Below are 22,365 nucleotides of genomic sequence, written 5' to 3' on the forward strand. Positions count from 1 at the left end.
TGGGAGGACTCTTTAGTAACAGTCTATTAATTAGAATATATACTTAAGAGCGCGCTCATTGGATAGAACTTGACAGCTGGTGCACCAGTAGCAATCGCGACCGCTCCTATCGAACCTTGTCCAATCATTGTGGGGTGCTGAAATGGACAGTCCACTTAGATGACCGTTACAGAATGCCATTCCCCTTGTCTTATCGGAAGTTCACGCGCTGAGGTCGCTGATAGCGCGGTTGGGATGCACTGAACCTACTGCAATGTGATCCCTTACGCCTCGACTTTGCCAGGCTTTAATCAAGTCTCATCGTAGTCAGGCGTGTATAAACACGCTTTTTGTTCCGGCTACATGGCAGTTCATGTCTCATGTATTGTCAGAACTGTAAATAAACTTCAAACTTAAACTTCGTGTTTGCTCCTTAATGTTGTTTCTTCCATGGTGTAAGCTTATGAGCACTCATGTTGACAGTTGACAGCTCTGAAGAGAAACCAGGACATATGAGAAACCTGCGAACGTTGCTAAGCACGAAAGGTCAACGCCTTCATTATGTACTATCGTGTTCTTAAAAACCTTGTTCACATAAAAACACCAGGCATCTCACCTGCACGGTGGTTTATTTCAAACGCGCATAAAAAGAACCGATTGAGCGGTGTTTATGTCCATGAAGTGTCAGCATTAGCAGATGGTTCCCCATTATACTCCTAGTATCCGTTGTAGCCGCCGCCATACGATGTAGCATAGTGACTTCCACGCGAGGAGCTGCCGTAGCTCCCGTAGCTCGGTGTTTCGTACGAACTGTGCCCCATACTATACATAGAATTGTGCTCGCAATGATTTCCGTAGCCGCTGTCGGGCTCGTAGCCACCACCGTGGCTTCCACCATAGCCACTACCGTAGCCACTGCCGTAGCCACTGCCGTAGCCGCCGCCGTAGCCGCTGCCGTAGCCGCTGCCGCCATAGCTACCGTAATGTCCGCTACCATATCCACCGCCATAGCCCCTACCGTAGCTTCCACCATACGGCGAACAGACGGCTGCAGTAGTCAGGGCGAACGCCACGAAGAGTACCAGAATCTGCAATACAAGCCATTTGAAATTTCGACACACTTATTGCTTAATGCATCTACACTTCAATACTGGACCAGAAGATGCTGGCGCAAATTCAAGACCAAGCCATAAGGGCACCATTTCAGTATACATGAAACATGGTTAAGATAGCCTAAATAATTTAACTATTGCAACCTTCTGAGAAAATCTTTCACAACACTGTCATTTCCATGTATTCAGCGAAAAGACCTATAATGATACAAGTAACATTAACAAGGCCTCGTGATCATAGTAAAATATCAGTCGGCTGAAACCACACTGACAAGAGCGAATGAATAACAATTACATATATATCTACACAGCGATAAGAAGTAATAACTACGGCGCACAGAAGGCCTTTTCCGAAATATTGCCTTTTCTGAAATATATCCCCTTCCTATAAGGTGAAGAAGCGAGCTAACATGTGATCAGTGCAGTTTTTCAGCGTTATGAGTTAGGTTGCCTTTCATTCATAGCGAAAAAAAAAGAAAACCAACTATCCGGATGCTGCTAGCCTTCGTTATATTCCGCACAGAATGGTCAAATGATAAACTTCCCTCGCGAAGGCATCTGCAGATGCAAAATTGCTATAATGAACCACATTCTGTCCTGGTCATCACCAATACGATATTATTGTATACTCACCAATATCCCAAGATTATACTCACCTATACCTACAATATGTTATAAGTCCAGTACATGGCCAAATCCATGACATACTAAATATTTTGCTACACAGGTAAGAAAATAGCTTTCCGGAATAGATGTGCGTACATGCTCTATGAAACTTTGCTCACTATTCTGGTCATTGCAAGAAAGGCGAATAAAAAGGATGTCAGAAATCAGTTTGTCCACCTTAATGTCAGCAGAGTGCCGCACTGCTTCTATTACCGCTTCATACCTACTCGTCGAAGAAGCTGGTAAAGATTTCTGCAATTAAAGGCGCATTCTGCGGATTGATCGCTTCGTGTGCGTGTCTCATTTTTTATAATTTTGATTATTTAATTTTTTAGATGAGACGAAGGCGGTTTTCAAATCAGTCCACGCACGTTAGAGCTCAGAATATGATGTAAAACTCACAGCTTTTATCATCTTGGACAGAAAAAAAGAATGAGGCACAATGTTCACGCAGTCCCGTATGCTTTGCATGAGAGTCGACATTAGTCGATAGCGCTTATATACATATTGAGAATACCTGGTTGGCACAAAACAAATACACAACATGTATCAAATTCCGCGATGTTTACGGCGTCCCTAGAACGCATTCCGTCACGAACATTCGACGTTGCGTCCCCGACATGCTTGAAGCTCGCGTAGCGCCTTTTGCAAGACAGAGTTACGGTGCTTATTGAAGCAGAAAGGATGTTCAAGCACTCCTGTCAACTGTTATTTAGTGTTTACGGTAAAGTGCGGCGCGCAGCGGAGGTTTTCATGAGGGATGAAGGGGGGGCGGGGGAGAGGGTACACAACCTTACCCGTATCGCTTGCTGACTTACATTTTAACTATGTACTGGACTAGCCGCCTCCAGTGTAGGCTACCTTCCCATATGCGTGCGACAGTGAACACCAGCGACGCCTTTTAAGTTCGCGGATTTGCAGGCCACATGTACCCGCTCTGGCTCTTCGGGCCCAGTGACACTTTCAAGCGGTGTATCACTCCTTTTTGCCTTTGGGCCTGCAGCGTTTCTAGCTGAATATAAATACTTCACTTCAGGTAAAAGAAATTACCTTAGGTATTTCGTAAAAACAAGTCGTTGCCAAACAGCTTTTTTTTTGTTTTGTTTTTCTAGGCCAAGCAGAACAAAAGCCAGACACCTGTATTGATAAAAGTTTTCACAAAATGCGGTGCTCGCTCAATGTTCAGCATCGAACATACCTTAAAAATGACGTAGCAAATGTTGAGAAAGGAAAGATGGAGCGCCTTGTGACTCTTAACCACCGCAGTGGGTTACCTTTCTTTTTTTCAAGTTTACTCAGCGCTTCGGGCAAGATGGTGTTTGCGTTCTGCCTCCGTAGGGACACCGAAGCACTGACGCACAATATCGTACTCAGTAACACAAAACACGAAAAAAATCCTAAAACTAATCGGCCACTCGGGCTGGTCATATTTTAGACTGCAACAACACACGAAGATGTAGCTCTGCTTGAATCGCTGGCACAGCCTAACGAGCCAGGGCAGGATATCGTTGATACTGCTGAGTTAACGTAGATAATACTTTCCGTCTAGTTTCCTATCCGCACTCTTCCTTTTCCTTCGCAGTTCTGTTCACCCGGTTATGCTGAGCAAAGCCTCAAGTCACAGCTTAGACACACGTGACACAGCTGCCTGCAAGTTGAATTTTATTCGTCAAGCGCGCTTGACTATGCGATGCACATGTCAGGTGGAGGCGCAGGGAAGGCGTCCCTGCGTGCCTGCTTAGTACGCGTATGGCACGTACTGGTGTCCGCCATGGTGGCCGTGGCCTCCATGATGGCCGAGTTTCTTGACCAAGCCACCGTGGTGTCCACCATGACCGTAATGATCAAAGCAATGCGGCTGCTGGTAAACGGGGCGGCGAACCAGCACCACGTGACTTGCTTTCTTGCCGTGATGGCCATGGCCGAGCGCCAAGCCAAGAAGAAGAGTGATTACAATCATAGCCACCTGCACGAATGAAATTGTAAGTCCTGTTTCAACGCCTTGCTAACAAGCAGCAGCGGACGAAGAAGCAGAAATAGAAGCCAGCGTTAAGTTCACAGCAATACGAATGTAATTTACAGCGATGTCCGGATACCCTCTCCTATATTAGCCAAGCCCATCATAGACCAGAGTTGTTCCATGGAAAATAATTTGCTAGCATTACAGATTACCCGTCTTGTACTAAATTGTGGATAATCTCGACTTGGTCGATTCTTTGCCTTCTTTTACTGTAACCGTTTGTTGTTCGTAGCTATCCCAATATGTGCATTGATGTTCTCAATGTGCGCTTGTTACTGACACTGAAGCCTTGTGTCGCTACATGCTTGTGCGAATACTGCTTAACACATCTGTTTACCATGTCTATCTTGATGCGACTTGTTTTAGTTTTAAGCTTTACGTTCTGAAATAACTACCTATAACTAGTGACCATATTTTGAATGTCATGTGACGTATACATTTTTGTCGTTATCGCCTAGCGAAAATGTGCAGTAACACTCTTGTTAATCGCGCTTCAACCTATTTTCCTTTTGTAAAGATTTTTTTTAATATATAGATTCCTTGCAGACTCTGGCTTACATAAATCAACTCATTTACTACTGCAACGTACTGAAAGCCTGTGAATATACGGAAAAAAATTAACAGGCTAACAAATTTATTCCTGCGTGAAGTGTCACAGAGCCACGCCAGTGCTTCCTGCGTGACGTATGCATATAAAATGCGGACATGCAACCTAAGAAGAAAAGCGGACGAATGTAGCTGTGTAACGCATTACATATTGATTACACTCGTGTCCCGCCGTAAATACATGTAGATGTAAAGTACAACACACGGATTATATTCCTGTTCCATAAAAAAATACTGTGATTCAGCTGCGGAAAATACAGTAGTGAAGGTTACATGATGATAAAAAAAACTGGAGGACGCTTGAGCTTCGGCTTCAAGAGTAAAACGGCGATAGCGATAATCGGGCCCCGTGCGGATGGCCTTCTCAATTGCTAGCCAAGCTTCGGGTCTCGGCGCATGCCCCAACCGTGCCGTAAGGAAACCAACGACTCTGCGCGCAACATTGGCCGCTTCAAGGTATGCTGGAGTGTCTACTGTAACGGCAGTTACGCGCCCACTACGCCATGATTCTTCCTTTTGCGAATCAGCGAAGGGCCCACTTCGTGTCCATAAGGCAACACGGCTTTGTCAATGGGTGGGCCTTTAACACACCCACTCGTTGCGCAATGCACACGTTTTGACGCCTGGCGTGATTGTACTCTTCTGACACGCAATATTAGATGCATTAAGGTTACTCCTTCCGCTACATGACATTCATATAGTGTTTTTTTGTTTCCGAAGCAGTTTCACGCAATACCGTGACTGTGTGGTAGAACACCTGTTGGCCACGCACACAGCCTGGGTTCGATTCTCACTCGAACCAAAGTTTTTTAATTATTTATTTTATTTGCCTCTTTCGCTATTCTTCGGTCCCGGACAAGATGATTTTTCGCTTAGAAACAATTACGCCGACGCCTACAACAGGAATTTCCGCGAAGCGAGCTCTCTAACCCTATCGCGTTAGTATCGGATAATCGGCCTGTCAGTGACAGCTGAGGACATTGCACCTCTGCTAAATTCGGCTGCCATTAAAATAAATGAAAATGACATTACGATTGTATATATTCTCTGAAGTTGTCGGAAAGAGATGTGTGGTTCACACCGTACGAGTGTCGCTTGTTCTTGAGCTAAGCTTAGAAGCTTCTGTTTGGAGTTCAGCGGTCAGTTCGATATCATCATCATCATCATCAGCCTGTCTACGCCCACTGCAGGGCAAAGGCCTCTCCCATGTTCCGCCAATCAACCCGGTCCTGTGCTTTCTGCTGCCACGTTATACCTGCAAACTTCTTAATCTCATCTACCCACCTAATTTTTTGTCTCCCCCTCACGCGTTTGCCATCCCTTGGAATCCACTCAGTTACCCTTAATGACCACCGGTTATCCTGCCGACGTGCTACGTGGCCGGCCCATATCCATTTCTTCTTCTTAATTTCAACTATGATATCCTTAACCCCCGTTTGTTCCCTGATCCACTCTGCTCTCTTCCTGTCTCTTAAGGTTACACCTATCATTTTCCTTTCCATCGCTCGCTGCGTCGTCCTCAATTTAAGTTGAACCCTCTTTGTAAGTCTCCAGGTTTTCTGCTCCGTAGGTAAGTACCGGTAAGATGCAGCTGTTATATACCTTCCTCTTGAGAGATAGTGGTAGACTACCATTCATGATTTGATAGTGCTTGCCGAATGAGCCCCATCCCATCCTAATTCTTCTAGTTATTTCACTCTCATGGTTCGGCTCCGCGGTTACTACCTGTCCTAAGTAGACGTACTCCTTTACAACTTTCCAGCGTCTCGCCACCTATCGCAAAGCGCTGTTCTCTGCTAAAGATTGTTCCACATTACTTTAGTTTTATGCATATTAATTTTCAGACCTACTCTTCTACTTTCCGTATCCAGTTCAGTAATCATGAGCTGTAATTCGTCTCCCGCGTTACTCATCAATGCAATGTCATCAGCGAATCGCAGGTTCCCAGGCAGCACGCCGCCATTGGACCGATCTTGGCCCAACGTCGGCAAAAGGCGGCAGCGATATTGGCCCCACGTCGGCAAATCACGCTCGCGCTACTTTCACCCGCATCGGCCCGACGTCGGCTAGCCGCCGTTGGGCCGAGGCGGGCTTGCCGGCTTCGGGCCGACGTGGGCTAGCCAGCGTCGGCCCGAGACGGGCCTGCCGTTATTCAGCCGATGATGGCAAGCCGTCATTGGGCCTATGTATGCTAGCCGATGCTGGCGTGGTGTCGGCCCCGCCGACGTCGGGTAGCCGCCGGCGTGACCGTTTACACCCGTTATTATGTTTTAGCAGTGGTGGCTTACCGTGCGTTAAGTACGGTAGTACTGTACCGTCGTGGTCTGCACGTAGCTAGTTTATATGGAGACACCAGCGGTAGTTGCTCGATGCGTAAAGTAACTTGATCAGGCAGGCTGATACACGTGTTATAAAGTAAAATGGCCTGCGTGCCAACCACGGCAGTTCGGTATTACTGTGGTTACTGTACCGTAAGCCAGCAGCGCTAAAATAGACTATTCGCGGCCCAACGGCATTCATCGACTGCCATTGGTGCCATATTCGAAAAATGCTTCCTAATTAGAACGACTGCTCCACTGATGTCTTAGTGTGCGATTAAGACCCACAATTCTGTCGAACCGTGCAAGCCCGAGAACGAAAGTCAATATTGTCTCTAAGACAACTAAATTAATGAAAGGCCTGCTGCACCAACTATGCATGCGTCTGAGAAATTAAGGAGCAACACATTTGCAAGGTGATAAACACAAATTTATTCACAGATATGAACACACACCAGCAGTTCCGGAATAATAATGCCATAATGAAATATCTAAACATTTATAGATACCGCAGCCAACATCTAAAACAACCCACAGCCACCGTATTCCTCAAAAAAAAAGCAGGACAATCCTAATCGAGAATGGGGTCAGGCGCAAAATCATAGGCGTAAGCAGGGTTCCCCTTCAGAGGGGAGGCGGGGGGCTAAGGTTCATCGCGGCGCCCCCCGCTCCCTATTAAGTCAACGTGTTTGGAAAACCTTGCGCCCACCTCTTCTTAGGTGACTACGGGGGCCGGCCGCCCCCCTGCCCCACTGTGCACACGCCTATGGGAAGTGTTACGATCTCTTCAAGGTTATGCGCGGCACATTCACTATAAATATTGAAAGAACTAGAACGGGCAAAAATAGGAATAAGGATTAACGAAGAATATCTTAGCTGCTTGCGTTTTGCGGACGATATCGCGCTTTTCAGTAACGACGGTGCCGAATCACGAAAAAAGTTCTGGAGATGTAAACGATAATATAATAATAATAATGATATCTAGGGTTTAACGTCCCAAAACCACGCTATGATTATGAGAGACGCCGTAGTGGAGGGCTCCGGAAATTTTGACCACCTGGGGTTTTTTAACGTGCACCTAAATCTAAGTACACGGGCCTCAAACATTTTCGCCTCCATCGAAAATGCAGCCGCCGCGGCCGGGATTCGATCCCGCGACCTTCGGGTCAGCAGTCGAGCGCCATAACAACTAGACCACCGTGGCGGGGCGAGATGTAAACGAAGGCAGCATTACAGTAGGATTAAAGACGGACCCGAAGAAAAGAAAGGTAATGTTAGGCGGCTTTCCGAAAAAGCGAGATTAAGAGTGGCAACTACACTAGAAGATTGTGTATATGCGTGAGCTAATTACGAGCAGAGGAGCACCCCCCCCCCCCACGTTCATTAAGTTCACCAAGCAACGGTAGGCATTCGCGACACATGACTGGCAATTAAACTAGCGTTATCCTTTAAGCGGAAATTGCAATTTTTTCAGTGATAATTTAAGGGCCAAAAAGATGGATAAACTGCTGCACGCGACGCGAAAAACATTGCGAGCGGTACCACAAAATCCCATGAACTCTATATCTAAACAAGGTAGACACGCGCGCATTCCTAATCTAAAGGTAGGATTGTAACAGAAAGGAATTGTGCATAAAACCACTCACGTGTGCCCGTTGGATCGCTAAAAACACGAGCCAATCAAAAATGCAAGCGCACCATATCAGAATACACAAAACACGATGGTCAATGGAAAATACGCGATAAGAAGAGAACAAAAATCTGATGACACGTAACAGTAGTGAACACGTGGCCTTATATGAGGTGAGCGAGTTCAACATGGAAGCAGGGGGCCACTGGTTTCTCGCTGCGGTGATCTCTGCCGAAAACAGTGCCGGAATCCTGCCGCGTATCCGTCTCGTGCACGACTTTGACTTTCCACCAGACATGTCCGCACACCGCACTTCTTGAAGAATTCTGCTGGCCGGAGTGAAAAAAACCTGCTCCCGCAGCTACGATTGCCCCTCCGTCGGGACGGCCACCCTACCCTGCCTGGTCAAGCGAGTTTCGCGACAATGACGCTGAACGAGGGGAAGGCAGGGAGGGGGGGGGGGTAGAGGTTGAAGAAGAAAAAAAATACGAATTCTCCCTTCTTGAAAGCAAGGCTCAGCCTACCACAATGGTGTGCGTTCCCCCCAGCATTTCTATGGGCATGCCGTTTGAGAAAGGCGTTCGTGGAATTTTCAATGCATCGCTTGTTGCCACATGTCGCTACATGAAAACTTTGCGTACACCACGTTGGAGCCCCATTTTTCATCGTATTTCGCGTGCCATAATAATAATTTTATGCGACTATTTCTGAAAGCACGTGGGAAGCAATCGTTGAGCGAGATTTTTACTTGAAAAAGATATGTATGTCACAAAATGGACGGCAACGAAGCACAAATGCGAACTGAAAAACACGTGGCAAACACGTGTTTGTCAGTTCGTTAAAGATGGTCAGCGGGCTAGTTGATTTGTAAACATTCAAACTACAAAACGTGTCTTCACTTCGCCCGGTCTTTTTTGCACCATACCTATTTTTCTCAAGTAATGAACCAACTAGCTCAGCAACACGCCTTGCTGAGCTTTTTACTATTTTCATAAAGTAAAATTATGTGACATCACTGAAGCAAATGCGCTTGTTACGCTTGACCCAAACACGCGCGTGAGTAAATATGTGTAAACACAGAGATCGGAAACTGTCCGTGTAGTATATGAGCGCCAGCGCCACACATTGAGCGGCTGAAAGGATATAGCGCTATAAATATGATGACAGGCTCGATTTATGCACAGAATGAGTATTCACATAAAACTTCTTCCGCTAAAAGCATTCGTGCGGGAATGTTTGGGTGAATTTTGATGCTGGATACATTAGTGAAGTCGGCCGACCCGTGGCAAAACCATTTACGAAACAGAAGTACTTCGAATTTGGCCCATGAAGTTAATGGTATGTGTTATAACGTTTCAACATTTTTTGATAGCGCTGAACAACTGGTCAACGAAGTGGCTATCTAATTTGAGTCAGTTATTCTTCTAAAGACCATCTCTTTATGGTTGAAAAGTGACTGTGCTAGTGGTAGTTGTTAGTCATTGTCATAGCAGAAACTAATAAGAGAATGCAAGCTATTCAGTCGGCGATACTTCGCGCTCCGAGTCGTACGTGCGGCATTAGCACGGTACAATATTTGAACTTTGTTATTTGTGCTAGTACAGCAATCCATGTAGCGGTATTCTGCAGCTTAAGCTACAAATATTCAAGTGCCTAATGCTCTATTGCATTACGATTATATCCTAGGCGGGCGAGCTGCCGGGCGCTTCTTCGGCGGGCTAAAGGTAGAGCGCAACGTCGAGGTTATTCTCGTCACTGACGGCCGGCAACACGGCGTGCAGCGTCGTTGAGAGGCTTCCGTGAACTAGTTTGAACGGAGTCATATGTGCGCCGTTTCTTACACTGCCGTGTTAACTTCAGGTTATGTGCCGAAGATATTATGGCGTCCCATGTCATGTGTTCGACGTACAGTACATTGCCAGCATGTCGGCGAGGGTTTCATTTAGCCGCTCGGTGAGGCCATTCGCCTGCGGGTGATGTCCGTCGGTGACTTGTGTGGCTCTATTTCAAGATGGTTTGCGTTAGCTCTGCCGTAAAAGCTGCACCTCTGTCGGTGACGAGGACTTTTGGAGCGCCGCGACGCAGGAGGACGTTCTCAACAGGGCATGTATAACTGCCTGAAGGGAGACAAGAAAGTTCCAACATCGTCGATAAGCCATCGGCTCCGCCGATGTCAGCTGAAGCACGGCAGAATGACGGCATGCTCGGCCCAATGTTGCCGGTGAAAACCATCGGCTCGGCCGATGTCGGCGGAAGTACGGCAAAACGGCGGCTAACTCGGCCCAGTGTTGCCGGTGAAAGCCATCGGCTAAGCCGATATCGGCGGAAGAACAGCAAACCGCCGGCAAACTCGGCCCATTGTTGCCGGTAAAAGAAATCGGCTCAGCCGATATCGGCGGAAAGACGGCGGAACGCCGGTAATCTCGGCCCAATGTTGCCGGCGAAAGCCCAACACCGGATGGAAGGCGGCAAAAACGGCCCAATTTTGCCGGCGAAAGACAGCGGCTCCGCCGATATCGGCGCCAGGCCGGCAATGCTGGCCCGAGGTGGGGCCGCGCACAGCCGCCGTAAAACCAATATCGGCCCCGACGTTGTGTGCTGCCTGGGTTACTGAGATACTCTCCATTAACTCTTATCCCTAATTCTTCCCAATCTAGGGCCCTGAAAACCTCCTGTAAACACGCGGTGAATAGCATTGGAGAGATCGTGTCTCCCTGTCGTACGCCCTTCTTTATTGGGATTCTGTCGCTTTCTTTTTTATGAAGGACTATAGTGGCTGTGGATGCGCTGTAGATATCTTCCATTATGTTTACTTTATGTTTCCATTATGATATACTGATAGTCAAAATGAATACAAACAAAAGCTCCAAACTTGCTCATTAAGTTCTATATCCGACCTTAGAGTAGTTAAATTGTCAATTTAGTGCTCCGCGAAGATGACTGATAACTAGACATCCGCCACGAGGGTTTATAAATACATGCTCACTCTGATGCACATTTAGGATGAGCTGTACAAACTTAACATCTTGGAAAAGGCCTGGTATAGCGACTTGTGTCACTAACATCAAACCTCACAGATGGAACTGACAGAGTAGTGTCACTTACCGCACACTTCATCCTGAGCACGAGAAGTCAACAGCTCACGAAACTGGTTCCACGAAGAAATTGTTATAGACACAGACGTACCAGCCCGCATATATATACGAAGTCGCCGCACCAGAGCATGCAGAGGCGTTAAAGTTACGCTCATATTTGTGCTTTACGTGTGCAACGCAACGCAAATTCCAAGTTGATACTTGCTATGTCGCGGTAAATCACAAAGACTGGTGGCTTTCCGTTGGTCAGACTGTGCAGAACTGTTAGCTTTTCCCCCTGTGAGCTGTCAGGTAGGAGTCATATGTCTTTGTTTCGCTAAACTTTTCAGGCAGTTCTTTTTTTTTTTTTTGACATGGTAGTTGACTGCCCCTTTGTACGTGGAGAAATGTGCGAAGTGATAAAAAAAAAACACACCACGGAACGTTGTTTATTTTAAAATAAAAATTCTGTTCTTAGTCGACAGGTTTATCTTATTGTATCAGTTAAACGCGAAAATACGTTTATGTGACTACCTAGTACTTAAGCTTTCATGGCCGTAATTATTGCGCTCTTACATAAAAAAAAATCTGAAGTGATTCAGTAGTCAACGACAATCACAGTTTTCAGACATTTTTGTTGGGGCCTCAGAAAATATTTGCGGATGTTACAACGTTTCTTTTTTTCTTCTTTTCGATGGTGTTCAATTATAGCGTTCTCGCTGTTAGTTTGAGCATTTATTTCTTATTGTTTTCTCAGTTGCTTTCGTTGTTCATAGATATTCAAAAATCAAGATTTATAATATGTTGGTACGTTAAAATACGTAAAAACAATTTTCTGTGTATCATGCCATTCATGCCGAAGCATTCTGTTATATAAACAAGCTAACCAATATACGCGCTAACCGACACGCTAACCGGCAGTTAACCGCGTATTTTCTGTCTGTATAAATATTATAAATCTTGATCTAAAAAATTAAGAATATTTCATAGCGACTTTTCGATTTTGTTCCGTAGCTAGGGCAAGCCTAAGATTCTGGCAGTGAAAAGCACGATAATACCTGATCACTTCACTTCGCGAAAGATAGTCGATCGCACGTCATATATCGCCGTTTGGGATCAATACATCATGAATATTAACAGCGAAGCAGTTATAGCCTGCTGCAAAATGTCCATGGTCACCAGAAAACTATCATCATCAATGCGTATGTGCCACATAAATTGGGCAGATCCCACTAATCACCACTGGTCCACTAAAAATGAAGAAGGCAGCAGTTAGCCAAAAAAGTGGCTGCGAAGCGACGGCGGCGAGCCATAAAAAGATAAAAAGACAGAAAAGCATAGACAGAGGGAGAAAACAAGTGAGAGAGCGAAAGAAAGAGAAAGAGAAAAATGGAGAGAAATAAAGGGAATCAAAACATAAAACGATAAAAGAAGACTGAGAAAGACATAGAAAGAGATAGAAAGAAACAGACACGAAAGAGAGATAGAAAAAAATGAGCAAGACAAAGAGAGAAATAAAGAGAGAAACAAAGAAAGAGAGAGAAAGAAAGGGAAGAAAGAAAATAAAGATAAACAGAGCGAGAAAGAGAAATCGATGAAGGGAGAAAGAAATAACTAGAAAGAAACATATACAAAAATATATAGAAGCAACAGAGATAAATATGAAGAAAAAGAAGAAAGAGAGAAATAATTAAACAGAAACAAGAAAGGCCACCGAGCTGCGCTCTTCCTTCAGGCTTGGCACCACTAGTGCAACACTGTCATAATTTTTTTTCAGAGGTTCGACTTCGCATTTTTGTGCGAAATTCGCTTACTAAACCATATTGACTTCGGAAATAACGAATAACGACGAATTGCACTGACTACTAGAGAAGTTGAAGGATGCACAGGTTGCTCAATTAGACCAACAAAAAATCATTTTTCTAACATGGGATAGTTGATAACACTTTACTGTGATGTGTCGTAGGCGTGCAGACCATGTAAAAGGATATAAAATAAGTTACTCCAATTTTACATTATATATACATAATAACTGCGGGCCCACGTACAAGAAACAAATGTTCATTTCGTCATCTCGGCCCATACTTTGTTTGCTTGTTGTTTTCATTGTATGTGCGCCTGCAAGCAACACACATTGTTGGCCTGTCAACGAAGACTGATCGACGCCTCGATGCTGTCGTACTTAAAAATTCAGCGCAAGCGTCTGCAAACAAAGTTATGCGCGACCTACGTGTTGTTGAAGCGCCGCTCAAACACTACATAAGCCAACACCATCGCTGTTGTTTGATCACCCAGGCGTTTAGGCCATACTTGTTTCCAGACAAGCTCACGAAGAACTACAAGATGGCCATGAAGATCACTGTAAGCGATAACATTCTGCTCTTCCGCCGTTACAAATTTATTTGCCTGGCTGACTCACAGCATAGTGCTCTTGTTTTGCGTTTATTATTTTACCCACAATTTTAGGCACTACTGCCAACTTTCTCACCTACGGTTTTTCTCGTTTAATCAATATCAGTAGGGCTGTCTTCATGTTCTCAGCACCAGAGCGTGCTCCGAAAGGAGTGTCTGTTGCAACGACTATTAGGAATGCTTGGAACCCAGCATTATCTTGACAGCGTTAAATTGAAAATGTAGACTTTATTATAAGGGAGCATATCCTCGCTTAGGTTATAATCTACAAAAAATCTGTTGTCACATCCTCTTGACGCTGCTCTCATCCTCCAAGACAGATGAACAATTGCGAACACCCCGAAATGCCTAATAAAGCGGAGCCCTATTTACCGTCCAAGAGTGTTATCGATACTACAAAGCTCTCGAGATAAAATGTTAACGAAACCTTTAACAACAAGAAAAGTTCACACTATGTTTAAACGTTACGATAAAAAAGCCAACAAAAACATTTTAACACTTTAATTGCTATTTCGACTGAAGTGCACTGTTTAGAGATTTCGGTATAGTTTTGTGCTTGCATCAGGCAATAAGCCCCATCTTTTTAACGCAGCCTACATGCTTGTCCAGCTTTCCGTGATGAAAGTACGCAGTGAAGTCCTCTTACAAAGTGCTTATGTCATAGAGTTTCATGCCGTACGAAAGTGTGTGTGTGTGTGTGTGTGTGTGTGTGTGTGTGTGTGTGTGTGTGTGTGTGTGTGTGTGTGTGTGTGTGTGTGTGTGTGTGTGTGTGTGTGTGTGTGTGTGTGTGTGTGTGTGTGTGTGTGTGTGTGTGTGTGTGTGTGTGTGTGTGTGTGTGTGTGTGTGTGTGTGTGTGTGTGTGGTTCACACACACACACGACTTAACGATGCACGTGCTCATTTGTGTCACACGCTTGAACAGGTGACCCTATTGTTGTTGGCCTTGGCAGTTGCCCTGGCGACGGCAGAAAAGACTGACAAAGGTCTCGACGGCGAATACGCTGAGGCTTACGGTGCCGTGCTCGGCGACAACAAGGGACATGGACTTAAGAAAGGTCACAGCGGGCACCATGGGAGCTACGACAACGTACGCGTTGGATGCCTCCAAAGATACGGCCAAGGCGGCTACAGCCGCGACAGACCCTATGGCCACCCAAGCTATCTGCCTCGACACCATGGACCGTACGTTCGCTACTGAAATCGTGTGAGAGTTATCTGGCATGTGCATCCTTCAGGAGTTTCAGATGATCTGTTTAGGATGACCTACCCCCATATACATGTTTTACAATAAACGACTGCTTTTATGTGCCTTATTTGAATCCTAATTTGCTTTATTTCATCCCTCAACAACCACGCACACTTTGTTCGAGGCATGGTGCTGGAAGCCTTCTCCTGTGATATGTGTGAGCTTTCGCATCAGTACAAGGGCAATCATTCACTATTTCGTTGCGAAATATACGTGTTGTCATTGTCAGTTCGCCTGTAACTATAGCAAGGTTTGTAGCTCTTCAGATGGTTCTGTTTAATTTCTGCGCCAGGAGACGAAGGGAACGACTACTAATAATCTTCTTTATCTATCTATATTCCCTGGAAAGCCGGATACAACGATAATAAGGGCGCGAGTGTGATAATTTTCATTTGCGTCGTGGCTCTGTTCTCTAGTAGCGCTAGAATTAATTGTTCACTTTAACCGACCACTCGTCCAAACGCACTGCTTGAGCCATGCTTCTTTCTGTATTTAAAACGTAGTGGCAACACTGAACTTGAACTCAACGTGCAATTTGACCATTGCAGAATGGCAGTAGTTCAGTCCATATGGTTAGATGGGATTATAGTTTCATAACCCTCCGTGGTAGCTTGCAGGCTAAGGTGTGCGGCTCGAAGACGCGGATTCTATTCCCGATAACGGGAGTCACACTTCGATGGGGGCGAATTTCAAAAGCACCAGTGTGCTCAGATTTAGGTGGTCAAAATTATTGAGGAGTACCCCACTATAGCGTGCCTTATAAATATTTCCGTGTCGGCAAGTAAAACCACACAAGTTTACTTCCGATGCGAACTAGTTTTATTGTTCATCTACATTCCATTTGCGTGACTAATCCTACGTCGAATTCTCAGTAGTAACCTGTGGCATATCCGTCCTGGTTGCCACCGCCGTATCCTCCAGTGCTGTAACCTCCTTGACCATAGCTGGGCTGCTTTTCGCCATAACCCGGGATGTAGTCGCCAGTGTAGTGTCCGCTGTGTGGCATGGTATAGACTCCTCCGTATCCGCCCGAGGTTGTACCGTAGCCACCGCCGTATTGTCCGCCATAACCCTTTCCGCTACTTTTGCCGTATCCTCCTCCTCCTCCATACCCAGCATGGCCGCCCACGTAGCCTCCATAGGACCCATACGGTCCCGTAGCCAAGGCAACGCCGATCATCACGGCGAAGATTGTGGATGTCAGCTGCATGGAAGCAATGAAATCATGATCAAGGCTGAATATGTACATATTATAAAAAGTACGCGATAACGAAGTTTCTCTTGCGGATTTTTTACGACAAACAGGTCCTCAGGATCATTTCCACTATGCAGGTGCACGAAAACCCATGTACTTAGATTTAGGTACACGTTAAAGAAGCCCAGGTGGTCAAAATTAAAACAAAGTCCTCCGACAGGGGCTGCCTGATAATCATATCATGGTTTTGGCGCGTAAAATATTTAATTTTAGTTATAAGCACGAACGTATCGCTAATCGATGACGAGATTATCAAAGTTTGCGACAAGCAGATGATTATGCCTTCGGCATGTAATCGGAGTTTACAATAAATGAATTGTTTTTTCGTGTTTCTTACACTGCATTCGGCTAGAAAATTCAATGTGAGTACAATTACGCGCCTGAGTTGTCTCGGGTTCTCAGGTGAATACAGCTGGTCGCACAGTCGTTAACACACCAAAGAAATATGCTCAAGTGATGTGTAATTTTACCTTTGCTGAATGACGGAGGATACAATCAAGGTTCGAGTTACGCTTCTGGAATTGATATCCTTGCTGCTTTAGGGTACAGTGGAAGTAAAAATGCGTGGTACGCTGGAGGTGCTCACAAAAATAATCAATGAACAATGCGGATTTTTGCTACTCCCATCCTAAACATACATTCACGTGCATGCTGAAAACGTGCACTGCAGGCAATTCACCTCAACAACTCACGCACGACTACTGCCTGATCCTCTCTGATTCGTAATGTTGATTATTCTCGATGTATTGCTTTAGTGTAATCCTTTATATGCATTCTCAGCTTAGAATATTTTCCCTGCTGATTGATCCACACTACACAAGCACAAAATTTCCATCTGATCTAATTTCATACCTGCTCACTGATTGGTCAATTTCAATAGTCCAGCGAAATTCTTCCTGCTTTCAGACGTATTTCAAGAACTTCGCGAGTGTTTGCATAAGAGAGGCACATGCACGGAACTAAGACAGCACCCTGTAGCACGCGTATATTTCAGCGCCGATTCTCAATGGCGCCTTATTTTTGTCAGCACACAAAGGTATCTAAGTCATCCACACACGAGCTGTTCTTGGAAAACCCTTTCTCTTTGCTCTATTGACATTATAGTTTGCTTGTGACTATATGCTGCATATAATGAAAATTATAACATATATGTAAACATAGATAATCGTATCATATCATAAATAACTATGTAATGTTATATCAATCTATATTCATAATCACGTGCTGAGTCATGAAACATTGTACCGCTGTAGCTGCATAAAGTTCTAACCAACCAAGCCGAGGTACACTTGCATCGTAGCAAAAAAGAAGAAAAAAACCCGAGGAGTGATAGAGGAAGCACAGAAAAGCGTCTTACTGTGCTCTTCATGGCGGCGGAGTTGATAGTCGCAGGTGTGCGATACGACGAGTACTCAGCACCCCTTGATGCGTTTAAATATACCTTGTTCGTCCATGGTGAACACGTGAACGGAATTATGTGCGCCAGACATTGTGCAAACAATTTTTCATCTCAGCAAATTGTTCATAAGCAAGACTGGCTCGGCAGAAAGATTCGACAGCCTAGTTTATGAAGCTTCCACTTTTATTCCCTTTCTTTTGTAACCACCCCACGTGTACAGCATCGTATTTCTTGTTCGTCAGCGAACGATAATGGACGGGATATCGGGCGAGCAAAGTGATTGCGTTGTGTCTGTAATACCACGTCTGACGCTGAGAGGGATTATTTTTGTGTAGTTACCGGCGAACATACCTTGCCATGGATGAGATGAGCTGAACGTGAATGCGAAGAAACGATTAAAAGGTACTTTTAATCAAAAAGCAAAAACCAAGCAACGGAAATAGGAAACACGTACATACATCCGCACGCGCTCGCGGTCATGCACGTGCACGTGGTTACACGCATTCAGTTATCTTACAAGTTACAATAATGCCTCTTGACGCTGATAACCAAGTACTCAATGTTGTGCCATTATCAGCGTCAGTGGTTCAGTGTGCAGATTCAACAGGTTTCAACTCGACGTACGTGTGTGTGTGTGTGTGTGTGTGTGTGTGTGTGTGTGTGTGTGTGTGTGTGTGTGTGTGTGTGTGTGTGTGTGTGTGTGTGTGTGTGTGTGTGTGTGTGTGTGTGTGTGTGTGTGTGTGTGTGTGTGTGTGTGTGTGTGTGTGTGTGTGTGTGTTTGAGAGAGAGAGAGATCAGGACTGCCAAGAGTATGCGGACAAGACAAGCCGGATCCATCATGTATCGACCTGGAATGCATTACGCTCGCATCACACCGATACAAATATCTTGAGCACGGCTCATAGCTAACCCGGCGCTTGTATCTTCTCTATCTATTCCCTCGTGTTATGGAGCTGTAACTGTCATGTATTATAGGAACTGGTACGCACACAATATGCTCGATATTGTTTGCGGAGACTGGAGCATGCCCACGTCTAGATGAGATGCATATTTTCGTTGTTAGTCATGCTTCGCCCTGCACAACATGCATGTAAGCCGACTTTGATTGATTATACAGCTCACCTAGTTCGTTCACCGGTGGAGGCGGTAAGGTCAGTGGCTAGAATCCCACTTTTGTAGAAATTACGCAATGATGCTATGCAATGTAAAGGATTCTGTCCACCCACACTAGGTTTCTTTCTTCAGTCACTTCATCATAATTCAACTCGCCTCACAACGCCATATTCCATGTAGCAATGGATAAAAAATGAGTTTAATGCAAAATATACAAAAGAGGATTGTATTACTGGAACAAAAACAAAGTGAATATCTCTACTGATTTTAATTTATTTTAAATTTAATTGATCTTTTGAAGTTTATTCGATGGGTGTAGCTGCTATATACCAAAGTTTTGTTTCGAAATCTTTTTTTAGGCTTCATGCAGGTCACGCTACTGCGAGCAACTCTCGAATACTGTAGATATTCAACCTCCATTCTCCAACCAGTGAGAAACAATACAAAAAAAACGTCATCACAGAGGATAAGAATACGGAGAAAAATAAAGAAGCGCTTATCTTGTCTATTTTCTATGTATGTGCATCCACTACTTAGGTATAATTTTTCCAGCATTCTTGAACTCCAGCATGAGCCATACACGTATACACGAACAGGCTGCGCCTCTTTATACATATTACTGTTTATTCCGAAAATGCTAGACACCCTCGAAAGAAAGAAAGAAAGAAAGAAAGAAAGAAAGAAAGAAAGAAAGAAAGAAAGAAAGAAAGAAAGAAAGAAAGAAAGAAAGAAAGAAAGAAAGAAAGAAAGAAAGAAAGAAAGAAAGAAAGAATTAACCAAGACCGGGAGCACAAACTCACGTGCCTCCTGTTGGCTACAGGAGGTGTAAGAAAATATGAGGCTGGAAATAGAAAAGAGGGGAGAGAATGAACACTGCGTGCACAAGAGAGGATGTACAGAAGTAACTATAAGTGGTCACTAGAGTTACTGCATTTGGTTAGTAGTAGTAGTAGGACTAGTAGTAGTAGCAGTAGTAGTAGCAGTAGTAGTAGTAGTAGTAATAGTAGTAGTAGTAGTAGTTGTTGTAGTTGTTGTACTAGTAGTGGTAGTAGTAGTTGTCGTTGTTGCTGTCGTCGTTGTTGTTGCTGTAACAATAATTAGAACTAAGAACAAGAAAGCCAAAAAAGACGCAATTTATTTTTAGTAGGAAGGGAGCAGTGAGAGGGGAAAAAAGGGGCGGGGGAGTGGCTCACTACAAGGTGTCCTCCGCCACCCTCTGAACCCTTTTCAAGATGGCCTCCTCAACATCGGGTCTATAGCTCCGCAAGGCAGCCCCTCCACGGCTCCTTACTAGTTATGTTATTATTAAGAGGAAGGGTAAGTGCATGTTCAAGGCATTTCCACATAACGTGGTTGATATAGGCCTTGGCCACGTAAGCGCGGAGCTGCTCTCCTTTAGTGGCGCTGATGGACTTTGGTGCCACAAAACCCTCGCACCAAAGCCCCTCAGCTTCACTAATAGGGACCAGTTCCGTGCTACAATGCGAGGTAACTACCGACATCGCGGTATGGCTCCAACAACTCCAAGCTTCAAAAATCGCCCTACTGAACGAACAACGTTTTTTTTTTTTTTTCATCTACGACGGATGGTACCACGCTCCGAGTATGCTTGACTCAGAAGCTCACACTTACTAATGCTAAGCAGCAGCGAGAACTTCTCTCGATGTAAGGCGCGAGAGCTCAATTCATCATGAAAGAAATCAGCCTTATTTAAGTTTTCAGTGTTTATTCATTTTTCACTAGAATGATTTCTCCTTCGCTCTTAATGGATATAGCCGCTCGTTGACCTTTAATGTCATTGATGGCTTTTTTGTGCCTTCTGTAATAAGAATATGTTAATAATCCGCAAAATTGCAAATGAATTTGCCTATATTTTCTACTACCGGACTGCATTAGTATTTGCATAGTTCCCTAATGAAGAAAGTGCCGATCTTGTAGGGAAGGAGAAGGAGGCGAGGACGCACTAGATATTGACTTGCCCTGTTACTTCTTTCATTTCATTTATTCTTCATTTATTTTTTAGCGCAGAGATGGGAAGAGGGAGGAGGGAAGTTGGGAATTTCTCTACTGCACGCTTGGAAAACCGAGCTCGATATGCAGAATTTCGAACACCAGCCATCATTTCGGAAGTAATGTATCGGGCCGGCTTTATTATTGTGCCGAGCTTAGTGCACTCTAAGAAAAAAAAGAGTATGCGTGACTCTTTTCGGAGAGTTCTGACTTGCCACGTATAGGACTCTCTTTAAATAGTCACGGTGACTCTCTTGGTGGGTCAGGGTCGACTCGCTCTAGGAGAGTCCCCTGATCCTCTAGAAAGAGTGCAAAGACTCTTATCGGGAGGATCACGTTACCACTTATAGGGAGTCAGACGACTCTTGCCGGTAACGCTTCTAGGGTGGTCAAGGGACCCACACCGAAGCATCAAGCGACTCCAGAAGTATTTTAAGCTACTCATTTGATCCTTGCTCTACTATTGCGCGACTACTGTTGAAAATAGTGGAGTATTCATTTTAAGCAAGTCCAATAATACTTGCCGTTCTGCCCAGCGACTGTAAAAAAAGAATAGTTCAGTTTTAGCATTATTTTAATAAAACTCGTCAAAACAACACACATTTTCCAGCAAAGTTATATAGAAAGCGCGAAAAGATGGCCTGTGATTTCCAATTAAGAAGTTTGGGTGTTCCTCATTTACATGCTTCTATGAGTATAGCCAACCAAAATGTGTGACTGTGATGTGCACAGTGTCATATGGTGCTAAATGAACAGCAGAAATCGCCATCATGTTTCCATATTTATTCCTTGTGACTAAAAATGAATCAAAAAGTGGTGACGGCTTGAGGCATCAGACTTGTGACTTGCTAGTTTGTCGCTCCTCTCCAGCGTGAGCACCATGAAAAACGGTATCTGAAAAGCAGAACGTGATATTATGATGAGAAAATGAAATTGCAGTAAAGCTTTGCAAAACCTACACAATAAGTGGTTCACACAGACATAATAAAGGCTAACAACAAAACAACAAATGCAAACAGGCATGGTCAGGAACCAAGTTTTTTGACGTCGAGATCAGACATGTCATATTCTAGAATTACCGCACATAGCTCCCACAATCACGCACACTCACTCGATTCTGTAATAACGCCCAACGTCATCGCAGTGTATGCAAATCACGAAAACAGCAAACAGAAACGAGGGAAGAGTGCACGGCCGCGGCCGCACCAACGCGCGCCGTCGAAAGTCTAGAGCTTTTTCACTTTACCGGTGAAGCGTGTCCAACTTGAATGACCGCGTACGTTCTGGAAGCACCGTACTATATCTGCACCTCAAACTACCGTCTTTAAGCCAACAAAAAACATTATATATAGTGCGTCTGAGCGTTCTGTACACAGGCATTTTTTTTTTTCACGTTCCCACGCGCCGAAGCACGCTACACACTCAAGGTCGATGGAAATGTTATGAAGTAGACTAAAGTGCATCTCAAAACGACATCTTGCACATTCAGTAGCGCAGACACAACGTGCGATCAGCAAAAAATGAC

The 22,365-nt window shown here is 44.6% G+C and overlaps 2 protein-coding genes and 1 long non-coding RNA gene across 3 annotated transcripts; all 3 read right to left on the reverse strand.

Moving 5' to 3' along the window:
* Positions 1 to 527: 527 nt before the first annotated feature.
* Positions 528 to 2,237, reverse strand: LOC119393414 (keratin-associated protein 6-2-like). The gene is made up of 2 exons (XM_037660414.2): positions 2,160 to 2,237; positions 528 to 1,067 (listed from the first exon to the last, which is right to left on the reverse strand). Exons 1-2 carry the CDS (start codon positions 2,226 to 2,228, stop codon positions 696 to 698), a joined length of 441 nt encoding a protein of 146 aa, XP_037516342.1. The 5' UTR covers positions 2,229 to 2,237; the 3' UTR covers positions 528 to 695.
* A 1,169-nt stretch (positions 2,238 to 3,406) lies between these two features.
* LOC119393415 (uncharacterized) lies at positions 3,407 to 11,689 on the reverse strand. Its single transcript, XR_005183903.2, has 2 exons — positions 11,437 to 11,689; positions 3,407 to 3,723 (listed from the first exon to the last, which is right to left on the reverse strand). It is a non-coding gene; the product is annotated as an uncharacterized LOC119393415 (long non-coding RNA).
* Positions 11,690 to 15,859: 4,170 nt separating this feature from the next.
* Positions 15,860 to 17,803, reverse strand: LOC119393416 (TATA-binding protein-associated factor 2N-like). The gene is made up of 2 exons (XM_037660415.2): positions 17,676 to 17,803; positions 15,860 to 16,267 (listed from the first exon to the last, which is right to left on the reverse strand). The coding sequence occupies exons 1-2, from the start codon at positions 17,685 to 17,687 to the stop codon at positions 15,932 to 15,934; spliced, it is 348 nt and encodes a 115-aa protein (XP_037516343.1). The 5' UTR covers positions 17,688 to 17,803; the 3' UTR covers positions 15,860 to 15,931.
* Between the last annotated feature and the right edge of the window lie 4,562 nt (positions 17,804 to 22,365).

Source organism: Rhipicephalus sanguineus, chromosome 5, assembly GCF_013339695.2.
Source record: "Rhipicephalus sanguineus isolate Rsan-2018 chromosome 5, BIME_Rsan_1.4, whole genome shotgun sequence".
NCBI lineage: Eukaryota > Metazoa > Arthropoda > Arachnida > Ixodida > Ixodidae > Rhipicephalus > Rhipicephalus sanguineus.

Coding starts and splice junctions, on each gene's coding strand:
- LOC119393414 (XM_037660414.2), bottom strand. CDS start 2,228: ATGCAAAGCATACGGGACTGCGTGAACATTGTGCCTCATTCTTTTTTT. Junction 1,068..2,159: donor TGTCCAAGATGATAAAAGCT/GTGAGTTTTACA, acceptor CTTGTATTGCAG/ATTCTGGTACTCTTCGTGGC.